Source organism: Seriola aureovittata, chromosome 4, assembly GCF_021018895.1.
Source record: "Seriola aureovittata isolate HTS-2021-v1 ecotype China chromosome 4, ASM2101889v1, whole genome shotgun sequence".
NCBI classification, from domain to species: domain Eukaryota; kingdom Metazoa; phylum Chordata; class Actinopteri; order Carangiformes; family Carangidae; genus Seriola; species Seriola aureovittata.
The window spans coordinates 3837698-3856062 of NC_079367.1; the positions used below are offsets into that span (position 1 = coordinate 3837698).

General features: G+C 41.1%; 1 protein-coding gene across 1 annotated transcript; it reads right to left on the reverse strand.

Moving 5' to 3' along the window:
- Positions 1-389: 389 nt before the first annotated feature.
- LOC130167281 (ATP-binding cassette sub-family G member 4-like) lies at positions 390-16388 on the reverse strand. Its single transcript, XM_056373289.1, has 15 exons — positions 16220-16388; positions 9703-9974; positions 7817-7934; positions 7504-7636; positions 7272-7322; positions 7045-7190; positions 6645-6768; positions 6414-6528; positions 6177-6319; positions 5951-6049; positions 5607-5775; positions 5369-5469; positions 3736-3894; positions 3528-3646; positions 390-2034 (listed from the first exon to the last, which is right to left on the reverse strand). The coding sequence occupies exons 2-15, from the start codon at positions 9959-9961 to the stop codon at positions 1809-1811; spliced, it is 1962 nt and encodes a 653-aa protein (XP_056229264.1). The 5' UTR covers positions 9962-9974; positions 16220-16388; the 3' UTR covers positions 390-1808.
- Between the last annotated feature and the right edge of the window lie 1977 nt (positions 16389-18365).

Consider the following 18365-nt stretch of genomic DNA (forward strand, 5'->3'; position numbering starts at 1 on the left):
TGAAGTGGACAATAATAATTTCTAAGGCAAAGTACGACGTGGAAACAATGCAATTTTCTTTGTCGGCTTTATCAATGATGATAAGTTATCTGACTGAGAAGTAGGAGTCTTGATATCTGAGCATGTCTGAAGACTTTTTTCTGTTCTTCCATGTGTTTTCAGGCAGAGCATTTGGTCTTTCCTGCCTCAATAAACTGTTAAACTGTCCGCTGCTTTTAAATGGTTAAACGTGTGGTCACCCACTCACTCCCCCCAGGCTCTATCTGATAAGAACAAGTCATGTTAATGCACCTTTATTAAAGCTGCACTTCATGTAATTGAATTGACTGAATCGTCCATGTATGTTTCATATGAAGAAAGAAATTTCAGTCAAGGCCAGTTGGTGCAAAAACAAGTTTATTAGTAACAGTGAAAAAAGAACTAGCTATTTATTTTGTATGTGAATGGACTGCACTTATATTCTGTATCAACCACTCAAAGCACTTTACACTGCAAGCCACATTCACCCATTCATTCACATTCATACACACCAATGATACATCGAGGACAATTTGGGGTTCGGTATCCTGCCCAGTGACACTTGGTGACCTCTGACCTTCTGATTTGTGGACGACTCTACCTCCAGTGTGGAGGACTGAGATCACAAGTGGCAATAATGAGTTATCTTTGCATGGTTGCTGGGCTCACCCCATGCACATGCACACACGCACACACACACACACGCACACACACACACACGCACACACACACCGTACTTCCTTACACTTAATTCTCTTTGGTCGTTCTCCGAGTCCCCTCCATCCTCACTGTGCAGTCCACACACGTCATTTTTTTCTCCATAATAATTCAAATAAAACATGAAACTTCACATAGCACCAAATATGACTGCATGAGCTTGTTGCTTCCATGTGACATTACTGGATGAAGTGTGGAAACAAAAAAATAATAATGATACAGTTCAGTTAATTCATCTATTCTTGCTTAAATACATTTATATTGCATATAATACTAAAGATAATACAGCACAGTATAAAATTATTAAGGCTGAGCAATATTTATTTCAACTATGATTTTAGATTATATTATGGAAGTAGAAAAAAATACCCAATTTTGGTAGGTAATCATGACGGAGCTTAATTTACAACTATCAACATGTTAAAAAAAAACTATTGAGCTCAAACAATGATTAAATTGATAAACAGGAAATAAATGCTTTGGACTCCAACAACAAGAAGAACAAAAACTGCTTTCATCCAGTGTACAGATATAATGATCCCATGATTATCACTGAAAAACTTTAATTCATTTTCACTCTCTCAGGCACAATACTTCACACTTTATCCTCCAGCGCAACAGTTTGTCCTCAGGTTGTTTTTTTTTTTGGCTAATAGAGGAATGTAAACACTGTTTGTATTTGCACATCTGCCTTAAAACATTTCTGTCTTGCAGGAATATGAAATGTACAGTATCTGCTGCTGAGTGTGGCTCAGTGTGTTTGCCCTCCTTCATGACTGATCTGGCTTTGTGTGCAAGAAGTTAAGTTCTGGTGTCTGAGGTAAAACAGGTGTATGTTGGTTTCTAAGACGACTCCTCACTGCTGTGCATCGTCAGTCACTGCCCTCCACGGCTGCTGGCAGGATAACAGATCAGGATTTATGCTCTGTCCTTTTTTCTTTTTTTTTTTTAGCAGCAATGTGTTGAAATGAAATGAAACAAATTCCCACATGACAGAGGTTGTTTTTTTGTTTTGTTTTTTGTGCATAGAAAGAAAGGGGCCTTTAGTTTTCAGAAGACGAGCCAAATGAAACCTATCGCTCAGACTTGACCTTGTAGCGGAGGACAAGGTAGGTGGCCAGTCGTAGGATGATGAAGAAAATGCCGAGCACAATGAAATCCATGTAGAGCTTTGCGTCCTCCACGTCCAACAGCTGCAGGACCTCCTCAGGCTGCTGGAACTTACACGCCTTCCCCGGACACTCCAGCTCTGAACGGTTCATCCCGTAGATGGACAGGATCACCCCTTCGAACCCGTACCTGTGGCAGAGAAACAAACACCGAGGAAAATTCATGACTGGAAGTCATGTACGTGCTCCTGATTCTGAGTAAAAACAGATCAAACTTTAAACAAGCAGCACGCTGATGATTTCGGTGCTTTTATTAAAATCACCAACATGGTGCTCGATGGACGTCCATGAGGTCCATAAGATCAATAGGGTTAATGGTGCGTTCAATTTGCACTGGGAAGTTGGAAATTTCAACTGGAACGTCCCCTGAAGTCAGATTTCCAACCCGGAGAGTTGGACGAATCTCAGCAACCCTGACCTCAAAATCCAAGATGGCTGCTCCACGCTATAGTAATATACTGTTTACTAAAGCTCCATATTTTCTTCTTCTGTTTTATTTGAAGTGTTGAGCCATAAGAAAACATATTTGTGGTTTTCAGTGTAGTTTTACATCTCCTCTCTCAGGCTTCTCTCTGGAGCTCTAGTAACAACAGGTCGGTGAGCCAATCAGAAGAGAGGATTGATCTAATTAAAATATAGCAGATTTCAGGTAAAACACTCAGAGAAACCAAATCCTGCAAGAATTGGATAGTGTGTCCAGGTGGGCGGGGCTTGGGAGGGCGATTGTGACATCACAAAGTTCCAGAAGTCCTGACGGCTGGTTTTAAGGCTCAGTTTCTGAATACAGGCTGTGTGCATTTCTCTGTGGACTGAGGCTTTGATACTTTCACAGTATTAATATAGAAGCTAGACCTGATCTATAATCACACTACACATGGACAGAGACCTGCAGACTATATGGATCTTACCACTTTTGTCTTCCAACTTCTATCTGTGGACATGTTGCCATGGTTGTATAATGACGTTTTAACCTGAAGGTTTGTCTTGATGAAAACTCATGGAGTGTCCAAAACACTGAGGGTTCATCATATGGGTAAGATGAACTTATTGGACAATGGAGGAAAGGTCAGACCCCCCCCCTCTAGGGACCTTGAATATTCACAGCAAATTCCATCAAAATTCATCCATTATCTTTGGACAATGTTTGCAAAGAGGAGTGGTTCAGAACTACTTTAAAGCCAACTTTGATTTATCACAATCTACTCAGTAATCCCTGACTGCACAGGAAAAGTGTGTGTGCACAACTGCAGTAAGGACAGGAGGGTCAAAGCTGAATGAGTCAGTCGCTCTATAAATCTGGAGCTTTGCTAAAAACCAGACCACTTGTTTTTTGACCCATTTCAATTCTTCTTAAGGACGTTGCTGCATTCACAAATATAAAAGAATAACTTAGTGAGAATAGAAACGACGACTGAACTTGGTTGTAATAACTCGGGATTATAGTTTAAGATATTTAGCTCTGGACAGATCGACAACCAGCATCGCCATCTTTATGCCTCATTGGAACGAACCAAAAAGCATTAAATTGTTATTAAATAAATGTACACAGTTAAGTCATTGGTGAACTGAAGTAGCTACAGTTTTTTGCTGAGTTGCTGTGATGTTATTCACGGAGGTACACACCTGACATACGACACATAGGAGCTCCACTGCAGATACTTGGGGATGGTGTCGAAGTTCACGAAGAATCCAGAGAACAGCAGCACTGGGATAGCCGTGACAGGTCCTACAAATGTGGCTACCTGTTTAATATAAGGATGCAGAGAATGTGTTTCATATGTGGAACACAAGCAAAGGAATCCTGTATTTAACAATGCAAACCTAGCAGTACCTGTAGTGAGGTGGACGCGGCCCCAACCAGCAGGCCTAGCGACTGGGCTACCAGGGCGGTGCAGGTGGACAGGGCGATGAAGAGCAGGTAGCGGCTGGCCTCAGGAGGCTGCTCTGTCATCCAGTACACTATGCTGCAGTACATGATGGGGCAGATAACCTAAAATAACACTTTGATTAACCTTTATTTAGTCACAGAAAACCTTCATCTCATGTGACCTAATACTGACGTTAAAGGAAACACGGTGGGTTCAGATCGATCATAAACAACTGAAGTTCATTGATAGATTTTTATTTATTGCCAATAAAAGCATGTTAGGAAAATTTCTTCAAATGTTTCTGAGCCACATGAATGATGGTGTAAAAGAGGGAAATGTCCCACCCACACAGAAATGTAAAATATGACATGTATGCCTTTATCTCAAGAGTGATGCTGCCACATATGTCACCTATATAATCATACATGTACATCCTCTGGATATATGAAGTTATAAGTTTATAACATAGTGTATATGAAATACCCACAGTAGAAGGTGGATATGTACATTTATTACAAATATCTACGTGATGATTTTTTATATGGTGTGACATGTTCTGACCAAATTTATTAATGATATGTATTTAATTTGTATATGCAAGTTTATTAAAACAACATACATACACCAATGCTATATGTTTTTATCATTAATTCTTATTAATTTTAAACATGTCTATGTTTTATATTTACATATATAATATCAACATATACTGACAGGCTTTGGGATGGATATATATTTATATTATTTATATATAACATATGTCTACAATATAAGCAAACATACATAAACTAAATATTTGTATGGGCTAGACATATATGTCAATACATGAAATTGTTCTAACTTGTAGCATATGTACATATATTACATTTGCGTATGGGGTCGTGTGATTATAAATGACACATCAATAAATATGATGATAGCAAAAAAAGTGTAATTTAAAACCCTTTAAAATTCATTTTAAAATTTAATTTAATGTCATTTCATTTCTTACATGTTCTATATGAAAATTTTACCTCATATGTACATATATATGTATATATATATGTATATATATATATATATATATATATATATATATATATATATATATATGTATATATGTATATATATATATATGGGTAAATACACAGTAAGTTTCTGTTTTTATCTCGTCACAGATAGATAGATAGATAGATAGAAAGATAAATAGATAGATAGATAAACAGATAGATAGATAGATAGATAGATAGATAGATAGATAGATAGATAGATAGATAGATAGATAGATAGAAAGATAGATAGATAGATAGATAAACAGATAGATAGATAGATAGATAGATAGATAGATAGATAGATAGATAGAATAGATAGATAGATAGATAGATAGATAGATAGATAGATAGATAGATAGATAGATACATAGATAGATAGATAGATAGATAGATAGATAGATAGATAGATAGATAGATAGATAGATAGATAGATAGATAGATAGATAGATAGAAAGATAGATGAACTGTGTAGAGCTCTGTGTAGTTGTGTTTTGCATTGTGCGGTTTGTCGGCACTCAGTTCCCACAGTGACCCGCTCCTCCGACCTCAAACACTGCCAGCTCACCTGAAAGGGGATGTCCGCCATGGTCTTGGCCAGGTAGTAGGCCTTCAGGCTGTACCAGTAGTTAAGATGCTCCCTCAGGAACACAGACATCTCCAGAGGAACTGACACATGGTGCAGAAAAACATTTACATGCATCGGTCAACATTTGAGATTCTGAAAGGAATGGACGTGGCTCATTGGCACAGCAGGATCAACAATAAACATCATGAGTCAATTCCCTCCACCAGGTCATACTCACAGGTTAACACGGTCGGCATGAGCGCACCGAACATGATGAAAAGCATGGAGAAGAAGAGGAAGCCGGTGTTGTTAAAGACTTTGCTGGCGTCATTGCCAATGTTCAGATAGAGCAAACCTATTAACACACCTATGGAGATGTGGGACATCAGTCTGAGGTGGGTCAAAACCTGACAACAGGACAAAAGCAGAAAAAAATATTTAAACCAAAATCACAGACGTGGGTGATTAAATAAAATTTCAAGATCAGTAAATGTGGAAGAGATACTTTTCCTTTCACACATTTTAAAACCAGTAAACAGCCACAAGACTTGTCCTGTGACGTTTTAACATGTCGTCACCCACCTGGTCTCGGCATATTGTTATGAAGGTTCTCTTGAAGAGGATACAAAACTGTGTTAGCGTGCTTGTGGCAAAAGTATGTCTCTCTATGTGTCCAGCGTCCTGTGGGAAGTGGAAGCAGATGATCAGTGAAAAACCGTGTCCAATAATCAAACAGTAAGTCACTTCACAAAACACCACAGCACAACTACAGTCAGGGCTGGATCAGACCACATCATCTGCTACCCACCTTGGGGTATTTCCCTGCACAGACTGATGTGCCATTGTTACCACACTGGTTCTTCTTCTCCTCTAATGCGCACATTCCACCTTGGACCGCCTCGAACAGCACCGGGTTCAGGTCTCCGTACTCTCCTGACGCCACTTCAATGACTGAAGCAAAGACAAAAGAAAACAAAACATAACAGTCATATCCTCAGGCAAAGTAACTGCGGCACATATGTGAATAAATGTGAGGTGAACGCACCGAAGTCTGCAGGGTTGTGGTAGGTGGGACAGTACAGGCCCAGGCTCTTCAGGTAGGGGATGAGGTACGGGACTGTGCCTTTGTAGATGCACTGTCCCTGACTGAGGATGTAAAGCTGTGGAAGGACGAGATTACTCAAGACCGACATGTAAATGACTTTTCAAAAAAAAAAAAAAACCTTTTCCTACAGCGTCCCGTAAAAATAAAACCCTTCGATCGGCAGGTGCATACCTTGTCAAACATCTCAAAGAGTTTGGCACTAGGTTGGTGGATGGTGCAGATGATGGTCCGTCCTCCCAGCGCCAGAGAACGCATTAGTGAGACCACCTGATAGCACGACGCACTGTCTAAGCCACTGAACAGAGAGAGAGAGAGAGAGAGAGAGAGCAGACACTGTTAATGAGCAGATAGAGATAAAACATGAGAAGACAAAGACGAGTAAGGATCAAGATATTATGACAGTTGTTCTCATGTTTAGTTGAGTGATGGCTTCACCTCGGGATTGGTTCCTGGTTTAATCTCTGCTTTTACAGGGGAACTCTGCAGACATCACACACTGTCATACGTTCCAAATGTGTTTTAAAAATTTAAATTAAACCCTCATCTGCACACCTGTGCCTCTGCGACTCACCTGGTGGGCTCGTCGAAGAACATGACCGGAGGGTTGTTGACCAGTTCGAGGGCGATGGCCAGACGTTTACACTGACCTCCCGACAGCGAGCTGGTGCGGGTGTGAGCACAGTCGAGGAGCCCCAAGGCGGTCAGGATCTCGTTCACCTGGGCAGGTAACAGGAGAGTGTTTGAGGTCGGGATTATTGCTGTGTTTATGTCAAGCTAGCAGATGTTTGTTTATCTCACCAGAGCTTTCTTTACATCCACACTTTCATCCAGCTTCAAGTTCGCTGAAACCTGCAAGAAAGAGAAACACACACAGTCGTTTAAATCAACAGGTTTTTACAGGACAGTCACTCCCGCACATTTTTATTTATGTCAAATATAAAAATAAATGACATATTTTGAAGATCTTACTATAATAATAGAAGTTTCAAAATAAAAGCACACTTTGAGCATGAGTCGGAGTGCTCCTCACCATCATGGCCTCCCGTGCAGTGAGGTGTGGCAGCAGCATGTCTTCCTGCATGATGTAGCAAGACATTTTCCTGAATTTCCTCAGGTCCCTGGGTTTACCATTGACCAGGATCTGACCCTTCATCCCTGTTTCCCTGGGCAACAGGAAGGAGAGACACACACACACACACACACACACACACACACACACACACACACATAATGAACACACAAGCTTCTTCTCTAGTTGTGTGACACATGGATTTCTTCCATAGACGCCTGATGACAGCTGATTTCCTCTAATCGTGCTGTGAACCTGTGTTTTACTCTCTCACCTGTATCCAGCCAGAATGTTCATTAAGGTGGACTTCCCGGCCCCTGAGGGCCCCATGATACCGATCAGCTCCCGATTGCAGAACCTCCCGGACAGGCACTTCAGTAAGGCTTTGAAACCTGACGACAACGGGGGGGGCGAAACAACAGCATCACATACGTCAACAATGATGAGGTAACACAGGCTCCTCTGTTTGTTTTAATATCCAGCTTCTACAAACAAATAACTAAAATTCAAAATGATTAGATCTGTATTAACTAATATTTTTTGGCCACTGAAACAAATGAGACAAGTGTACATGACATCGACAGCTGAGGAAACGAGAAGAGAAGAGAATTTCCACGTCTACTTTTAGAATCAAAAACAACTACACACACACACACACACACACACACACACACGCGCGCGCACACACACACGTTGTCGCTGCAGGTTAAAATACCCACAGTACTCAGGTCTGTCCAACACAATTAGTGGATACTTTACTGTAATATCAACAACCATCTTGCCATAAATGATAAATAAAATAAACAACCTGACTGGTTAACTGGTTAAAAAGTCAATTACTTTGATCTTTATTGACCAAAATACACATGGTAGCACAGGCGTAACTACTGTATTTGTATGTTACTGTCTTCTGACTCCACTGTGCAGTGTTCATTGATCCTGTGTGAAATCCATGGACACAGATGGATCCTGGGGAGGGCGGCGTTTCAGCCCTGGTGACTAACAACCATTTCTGCCAACATCCAACAACTGGAGCAAAAAAGACAAAGAAGAAAACAAATCAGCGCAGCTCCCTCCGCTCTCCCCTCTGCATCCGTGTGTGACAAGAGAGATCAATAAGAGAGTATGGAGAGCTACAGTAACTCAGTGAGCATCAGCTCAGCTCTCACGGCTGGAGGCCTCCACAGTCAGTCACGTGCTGATGTGCTACTGGTTTAGTTTAATGGTGTTGCTGGGCAGAAAGAAAAAAAAGCCCAGTAACAGGATTTTTTCTCACTCTGAGAACAGAGTCGTATTTATTGTTCATCTGTTATTGTTTGGTTACTGCAGACTGTACAATATTAATAAATAACATCTAAAATAATAAATATATTCTCGATATTCCCAGATCAGAAATGTTGGTCTGATCTGGTCGTATTTTCTGCAGCAGTCTGAACCATGAAACAAACTACACAAAGGCATCCGCCATGGACAGAAAAGACTGAGTTGTACCAATGTTACATAGGTAAAAGAAAGGTCTTGGTAATGTCTTTAATGTGGTGAATAAAAAAGAGGACAGCATCAGACGTAACACCCACGTTCTTGGCAGTCAGAGGTGTCGCGGGTTATAGGAAGACACAGTTCAGTGTCGTCAGCGTAACAGGAAATTAATTCCAAGACAGTGAATGATTTCGGCCAAGAGGTGAAGTATAAATGGAGAAAGGCGGATAATATCTGTGCTATCAAAGGCTGCACTGAGATCGAGTAAGAGAGGCACAGAGGTGGAATCTGAATCTATAGAAGGCAGAAGATCGTTTATCACTTTAGTAAGTGCAGTTTCAGTAAAGTGACAGGCCCTGAAGGCAGAGGGAAAAGGGTTCAGAAACATTACTGTTAGATATGTGGGATGAAAGCTGCTGGGATACAACTGTCTTTTACTTTTGAAGAATGGGAAACTGTGCTCCAATATACAGCTCGGCTATGGTCTCCAGAAAGAGCGGGACGTGAGGAACTCATTTTGAATCTTAATATCGTGTATTTTACTGCAGAAAACGTCTAAGAAATCATGAGCTGTAAAGGACAAGCAGTAGTTTAACCACAGTGTCAAACAGAAATTATTATTATTATCATTACCCCTTCACAAGCTGATTAAAATAGACGTGACAGGGAGGTGTGTGTTACCTCTCCTCCTCCAGCATGGGCCCTCTTGGATGGTGTAGGAGAGGTCGATGAACTCCAGGTCCACGGCCGAGCGTTTGGGCAGGTGGGAGAAACGCTGCGCTTCGGTGATCTCGTTCTCCACCTTCTTCAGGTGGGTCAGCATGGACGGCTCCTGCTGCTGCTGCTGCTGCTGCTGAGGCTGAAGTCCGTCTCCGTTACACATGATGCCCTCCTCCATGGGGATGCTCACAGAGTCAGGTTCCAGCGCCTTATTGTCCATACCAGCTCTGTGTCTGTGGGAGGACGGGGAAGGTTAAAAGGTAGAGAAGAGGAGGTTAGTCATGCTTAATTATCTGCTGGCATGTCTAATTTTACAGCCGCAGCTGGGGACAGCAGTTTTGGAGGTCATTTAATAAACATTCTCCATCCACACTGAGACAACAAAACAGCAGGACACCCGAGACAGTCTGTGGACTCTTTAATACCAGAAAAAGAAATATTAACTTCATGCTTTTCGATGCATTGTTCCTTTCTCACACAGCCACCACAGATCATGAGTGAATTTGACAGTGAGTAGAAATGCTTTTGAAAGGTTTCATAGCTCCAGTGTTGGTATGGTGAGAAGGCCAAAACAAAGAGACGAGGACAGGTGTTCAATGCTCAAACACGCTCATGAATCATTAATAATGATGATGTGTTTTATTTGGAAAAGTGTTGTAGTCACAGCTACAGCTGGAACAAACTGAGGTGAGTGTGAATTCTAAAACACAAAATGTGAAAGAGTGATGAACTTTGATTGTCTATTCCAGACTAGATTTGAAATGCAGCAGTGAGTGAAGTGCAAATGTTCACCTCTCTGATTATTTGGGGTGTAACGTTTCTGAAACTATGATACCAACGTCCGTGAGACATTCAAGATCAATGGGCCAGGTTGGAATTAATAGTTTTTAACCAAGCAGCTGATAAGTCGGTTCATCACTTTGGTCCAAACTGATCAGCAACTACTGGATGAGCTGCTGTGAAATGACAGATTCTGAGATTAATAGCTCCCAGACGATGCACTCCACTGACCTTGGTGCTATTCCTTTCTTTTCAGGGATGGATGGATGGATGGATTGCCATAAAATTTATTTCAGACATTCATGTTTTCCATGGCAACAATTCGAATAAAATTTGAATTTGTCAAATATCAAATACTTTAAAAAAAAAAAATTGCATTCCTATCAAGCTCAGTTAGTACTTTATGTTTAGTGCTAATTAGCAAATGCTAATATGCTAACAAGCTAAACTTAGATACAGATCAGAGAACACATTTTATTACACATTAAATCTCAGCATGTCAGTATGGTGACATTAGCATTTCGCTAACTACAGCCTCACTGTCTAGCAGTAGACTAGTCCTAGTCTTGTTATTCAGTCCTCTCTTAGGACATTGAACCTCTTGTTGATACAGTCAGTGGCCTATGAGCATTTTGCACTTTACTGTGAATATTTTACGGCTGTATTCGGTTGCATTACAGATGCATTTTTGCTTTTAGATTTTCTGCATTTTGTGCAAAATGAAAAAGTGTCTAAAAACAGGTGGATGGAAACCCACCCAATGACTCAGTTAGTGGCACTGCTGATGCAATACATTCAGTTCAGCTTGTACATGTGCAAAACACATCTACTAGTTATACTTCATTGCGAGTCCAGCTTCAATGGAAATTTATATACCTTTCCTGGGAAAAGATAGTTTAGGCGTGACCACCGTCAGACAAAATCCACGACCGTCTAAGCAGCAGAAATATGCAATCCTCCCTGTGATCGCAAGGTGATTAATGATCATCGAAATGGAGATACATCTAATCTACTTTGTTCCGTGCAGACCACTGTAAAAACGGTTCCCAAGTCTGAGGTGGTACAGTAATTTGTCCTTTTTGAGACAGAAGTCTCATTTAATCACTCATGGGGTTCATAATCTCCTTGGGGATTAAAATCAACTTTCTTTTCTACCCTTGATCTGCTCGGAGCAGGAGGGGGATGGAGTTACGGCTTGGGAAAAAACTCTGCAGACTCAGGTACACTACCAAGCACAGAGAGAAGTTAATGTATGGGAAATGCCTGCTCCTTCACTTGCCCTCCCGATCACACCTCCACGCAGGCACATTTCACTGCCAGCGTGGAGGGAGAAGCCAAAGAAAAGTCTTTCGTGGACGCCAAAAGGTGTTCATAAGAAGGCAGCGAAACGGAGAGACGTGTTATGAATGCCAACGCGTCACGAGTCAACTACACTGTTCTGAATGAGAGGGAAGGTCCACAGAGGGGAGAGAGGAGAGGCAGAGAACTCAGTGACCTGGGATCACACCACTTCAGATTATCTACAGTGTTGTATCTGACTCTAAGACTTGATGCTCCAAATGCAGCTTGATTAAAGGCTCATTAGAATCACATAAAGTGGTCAGGTCCACACGGCTAAACGGAGACATCAAAGTGATGATAAAACATCATGGCACTTGCCTGATTCAACTGGAATGAACTCAGATGAAAAGTCTAATCTGAAGATTTCATGTACCATAGATCTCTCCGAACGTTAGCGTAAAAAATACACACTCTGCTATGCACGTGTTCTCTGGTGAGACTATCCTCCTGTATCAAATGACGCCTTAGGTCATCTCTACAAGCCGCTTATTACGACCCATAGCTATGTTTTACTGTGACAGGAGTAAAGGAGGAAGTTAGGTCGGAGAGGTCGACAAAAAACTTTCAAACAGAATATCGCTGTTCATTTCCTGTTCGGATCCATGACCATTCCACAACCTTAACTGTGTGTTTATTATTGTAAACGTGACGACACAGGTCCTCTAACTTTAAGGACTTATTTTAACCCAAACCACTATCTTTTTCCGAACTTAACCAAGTAGTTTTGTGCCTGAACCTAAATCACATGTTTATTATAGTAACCATGACAAAGAAGGTCCAGTACACCTGGTGCTGGTTCGCTCCTATGGGCTATATCATTGTTACCAGGGTGATGAAGGTCCGGTGGGGCACAAACCTAGGGACAAACTACCTATATGGTGCTTTAGGTTGGAGGGGTTGTTGGCTTTAGATTAAGGTATTAAACAATGAAGTTGATCTAATCTTTGTTTAATCCAAACCCAACAGAAGTCCCAAACCTTGTGGAGTACAGGACGACTGTTCACCTGCTCAGTGCTGTTTCCTTTTCCTATTTCCAGTTGTGCAAGATATAAACTGAGGAAAACTGCCGATGATAAAAAGTGCTTCACACTGTCAAGCATTATTTGAATGTGGATGACCGTTTGAAGAGCTCAGCCAATGAGGGAGAAACCCTCCAGTTGATAAGGATTCTCATTGGTCTGTGTTGAAAAGGGGGCTTCACCTTGGAATAACGGATCAGCAGCAGTTGTGTTGTTTTCCAAGCTATTGCAGAGGATCAAAGGGCCAAGAACCAAAAGGAGTCAGATCGGACAGATGTAAAACACCTGTCAATTAACAAGTCAGTCTCCTGGCTTCACGGCGACAGAAACATTTTTTGCCAAAATGATGACGCAAGAGCTCTGCAGGAGAGGGTGAGGATGTGTGGATAAGGTGCATCAAGCCAGAGAGTCTAGATATGTCCAACAACAACACTTCCCTGATGCCAGTGAACATCTGAAGCCTCACAGTGGAGAAAAGTCAATTCTAGCTGCATCAAAGGGAATGAAAGTGTCAGAGTTTCTGAAGAACAACAGGCGGCTTGAGGGTCTTGCATCTCTCTGAAAGCATGAGGACTGGCCTGCAAATGCAATGGACGACTCAGTAGACTCTCAGTAGAGTCTAGTCCTACTGACCAGCTCATCGCCTACATTTCTGAATGGAGGAAGCTCAGTTGCCTCAGATTGAAAGGGATTTTTTCACCGGAGGATGATTACCACCCAAACAGGACCAATCAGGACAGGATCACATTCACACCCAAGAGTCGTGTCTGGTTGTATCCTGGATGATCTATTAGGAGCAAAGGTTGCCAACATTCGCCATTGCCTTGATGCTTAGTCACTTCTTTGAAACAGGGATTCAAAACAAGAGATTTCTACTCTGTTATCTAGGAAAGCAACAGTGTGCAAGACAGAGTCCCATATTTAGGTTAGATCCACTTTTGGAAGAGGGATTCTCGAAGACTCAGTGAAGGAGCGGTGACCGAGGAATCCAACTTCATTGAAGAGTGCAAACTGCAACTTGGTGTATGGTAATATTTTGGCTCCTTTTATGATATTTGTGTATGAATTGTTATGTTCGCTTACAATTAGGGGCCGGTGTGTAAGAGTTAGTTGGATGTCGCTGTGCTTGTTGCCGTGACTCAGGTATAAAGGTTTTAATTTCACCGTTTCCTTCAGGTGTTTGACCAGGTGTTTTTTTTAACCGCCTTGGCATCAAACATTGCACTGGTCATGCCGGAAGTTCAGTTTGTTTGTTTGTTTGGTTTTTCACTAGGAACTACTTGGAGATAGATTTTACTCACCCTGATGCACAGTGGAAACAATAAAAGGACTATTGTGATGTAAACAGAGGCGCTGCCTTCAGATTCTTTTTGTAATGCAACTCACAGCATGTTCGGGTCAACCGGGTCACTCCACGACATATACTCTCTGTTTCCCAGTAATATAACTATACAGTGGAAACCACATGCTGTCCTTTCTTTTTGTTGATATGTTGGTTTGTAATGTTTGTTGTGTTATCGTTTGCTGTAAAATGATGCAGACCACATGTTCCCTTTAGGGAAAACATTACGTCGTTAAAATCTCTTTTGGTCCCATTTTGCTTAAACTCAGTAAATTCCCATCGTAACAAACAATATGGATGAGACTCAAGACTGTATGTTTTCTATAGGCAGGTAGAGGTAATGGCACTCTGAGAGGTGAGTCAGACACTGTAAAATCAGTGCTGTGTTTCAGTGTCAGCTGGACACTCACAGTTTTACAGACAAAAACATCGTGTTGAAAAGCTTTAAACCTCAATTAAGGTCTGATTGTTCTGCGAGTGAACGTCCAGCCTCACGGCGAGGCCCCGCTGCTCTTACACAACATGAGAAGGCTGAACATAAGGATTGTACTGTGCACTGAACAGCACTGCTCTCCCATGACTGTGTAAGGGTGAGAGCTAATTCACTGAAGAGGCTTTGATAGAAGAAGAAAAAAAAAAAAAAATCCTCGTCAGAGCTACACAGGCTCCATAAGCCACCACAGCACTTTTTACACACAAGCTGGAAACAGCTGGGGGGTGTGTGTGTGTGTGTGTGTGTGTGTGTGTGTGTGTGTGTGGGGTCGTCTATATGTGACAAGTTTATATGTCAGCTGTACAACTGTTAATCGGTGATTAACGAAGAAATAAAAGGGTTGATTTGGGCATTAATTTGTTTTCTTTCACTTTTATTTAACAGTGAATAAATTGTGTTTATATTGTTTATTGTATTCAGTTTATAAGTGCACTTCCGCTCCAGTCATTTCCTTCAGGAATTCCACTTTCAGTTCAATTCATCACCTACACTTAAACTGTCATTTCAGCTCCTTTCATCTCTTAAATTTCAACTGACACGTTCAATAATTACACTTACATTGACACTTAATTCGGTGCTTACAGTTAAACTGTTACTGCAGCTTCTTTCAGCGCCTTCATTTTCCTTCAGTATTTTGTATATTTATCAACTGTTTCAGTATTTAATCTAAACACTGTGAGCAGACGAAGATCTTTCCCATAACGTTTTATCAGGGATAAAGGGATAAATAAAGAACATGACTTCACTTCTATCACTATATCACATTACAGAGTAAATAAGAGCTAATAAGAAAAAAGAAATCTGTTGTTTTGGGGTGACAAAATGTTGAATGTACAGCTATGACTGAACGACTTTGCTATGATTACACTGAGTCTAGAAGAGTTTGTATCTGTTTTTATTCGTCAAATATTACATATAATATTTATAGATACTCAAGGGACACAAAAGAACAAACTCACAAATGAATGAATATTAATATTTCATGTTTTTGAATCATTGATGGACAAAAACTGATGGAAAATTATTTTTTATCTGGCTTTTTTTCCCCTCACGTAACACAACTTCACAAACTCACTCTTTGACTTCAGCAGATTATTGTGTCACATGATTAATAACTAACTTAAGCGTCACATTAATATTATTAATTAAAAGTTAAAAGGAGGCGTCCCGGCTGAAGCGTGATGAAAGCATTCGCTCTGAGCTGATACGCTGCTTAAGATCACAAATAACACAAGAGGGAAAAATAAATATATTCTCCTCTGTTTTCACTCTTTACTTGAATTTCATAAAACAGAATTCACTGTATGACAGGAGTGAGTACTTGCTCTGCTTTGAAAGCTACAGAACATATGATAAGACAGAGTTGTGTGAGTGGACAGGGCACAGGCTGAATGGTGACACATCCTCTCCAGGGAGAGATGAGCCGTATGAGATAATGACAGAAACACTTGTCAGGAAAAGATAAAGGAGAGAGGAGCAGAGCGGAGAGAGCGAGGAGCTTACGTTGGCTGCTGTCCAGTGAAGTATCGTTGTCCTCTCCTCAGTGTCTGTCAGGATGTTGTTATCCTCCCCGGCTGCTGCATTCAAGTATCAAACAGTGTCTGTACCAGTCTGCTGCATCTACAGCATCGCTGCATGCCAGAGCCCGGCGGAGCAGAGCCGAGCAGGGAGGGCGGATCAGCACAGGGAGGGAGGGAGGGAGGGAGGTGGGTGGGCTGGAACGTAACAGGACGGATTGAGAAAGGACACTGAGCTACTGTACCGACCCCGCTGTCAGGACTGGGTCACATGGAGGGGGGGGGGGCATGACTCCTCTGCTTCGTGGAAATGTGGATTTCTGTCTTTATAATCTTCATCATGGGGGACAGGTGTAGGCTTAGGTTTATGTAACCCACATTTCTACACTCAAAGACTCATTTCCCACATTTTAAGACAAGGCCAAACCAGATGCAGAGTATCAGCAACATCAGCTCACAAAGACAATTCACTCTCATTAGCAGCTAAGTTTATTCATTAAGGGAAAGATAAAGGTCTAAAGTCAAGGTCCACATCTTTCAACCATATCTCATCAGTTTGTTTAATGAACTATCCAAAGAGAAGAAGCAGGAGATGCAGTTGTAAAAACTTAATGAGAGGACCTTGATGTAGTGAAACAGTTTCCTATCTGGTCCTAAAGACGCCAAAATGACTCAACAACTTAAGAATAATTCTAATTTATATCACATTAACTGAAATTTTGAGAACTTGAATGACAGTTTCTACATAGAAACTTTTCTCTAGGAAGTTGTAGAGATGCAACAGAGACACGTCCTGTGGAAGCTGGAGACACTGTTGAATTCCTCTGAGTCTTTGGGGATGTGACAAATTTACCAACAAGCCACAACAAGAGGAGAGCTGCATATCTCAGACACCGAATCCACTGATGAACGTGAACCCCACAAGTTCTGACTTGAAAAGATACACAACACTGTACAGTGTACGGATACACACAATTCTTTCCATCCCCCTCACCCCCTCCCCGTCTTGTCTATCATCTATCTCCGACTCCCCCTCTAACTTGCCAGAAGGGAGAAATTCTCCAGTGAACACACCTGGTGTCAGACTGGGATGACGGGCCACTTCAGACCCACCGTCATGTGTCGGGTGGACGGGGATCTAAACAGAAAAGAAACAAAAAGAGCTTCTTTGTAAAAGCCTTGCCTTTATTTACTAAGTAAAACTTCTTTCAGTTTGTCAGTTTCAAGTGAAAAGTTACATTACCACACCCTAGGGAGAAACGCTGTGTTGTAGAAGGGTCACACCAGGCAGGTGGCCTCTCCTCTGAAATCTGGGAAGAGGTGGTCGGTGTAAAAATGCATCATTTTTATGATAGACATTTAAAAAAATCTTGGCCAAAATACTTTACAGAGAAGTTTAAAACTTATTTACATAAGTAAAATGAAAATACATAGATAAATAGGTATATCAGACAAAAATGAAAGCAATCAAAAAGCAATAATAAGACTAATAAAGAGACTAGCGGCAACTTCTGGGGCTGAAAGATGAAACCAACACTGCAGTTCCTCTAATGGCCACTGGAGTCTGGCTCCAACAGTGAGTCAGTCCCCATAGACTCCCATGTTAACTTTACAGCAGAAATAAACATGTTTACAGCAGTGAAGCTAACATAGTAGGGATATGATCTATTTTTGCAATGTTATGTAAGTGAAAAGAGTCAGTACTTGAAGTTTGTTTTATGTGGGAGTTAAAGGACATATCCTGATCAAAGATAACTCAGATTCCTCACAGTGGTGCTGGAGGCCAAGGCAATGCCATCTAGAGTGACGATCATCAGATAAGGTGTTTCTGAAGTGTTTGGGGTACAACACAAAGTAGAAAACATACAAAAGAAATGAAAAGAAATCACACATCACAATATCACACTTCTTTCTCAACATCTCTCATGTTCAACAGCCTTTGAAAATACACTTCCAACCCCTTTTTGTCAGGTTTTGCAGAGTAGGACGCAGATACAGACCATCCAAAGTGGGTGAAAAGGTGATTTATTAAATGAGGAAGAAACAGAAACTTACAATAACTGTGAAAATGCTGAAAACTCAAAATCCAAAATCATAGGGAAAACACTGGAACAAAACAGTACAACCAAAAA

Excerpts from the sequence above, each read along its gene's own strand:
- LOC130167281 (XM_056373289.1), bottom strand. The coding sequence starts at position 9,961 with ATGGACAATAAGGCGCTGGAACCTGACTCTGTGAGCATCCCCATGGAG. Across the intron at positions 7,191-7,271 it reads TGGATGTAAAGAAAGCTCTG|GTGAACGAGATCCTGACCGC; the intron begins GTGAGATAAACA and ends TTACCTGCCCAG. Across the intron at positions 6,769-7,044 it reads TTCTTCGACGAGCCCACCAG|TGGCTTAGACAGTGCGTCGT; the intron begins GTGAGTCGCAGA and ends CTCTCTGTTCAG.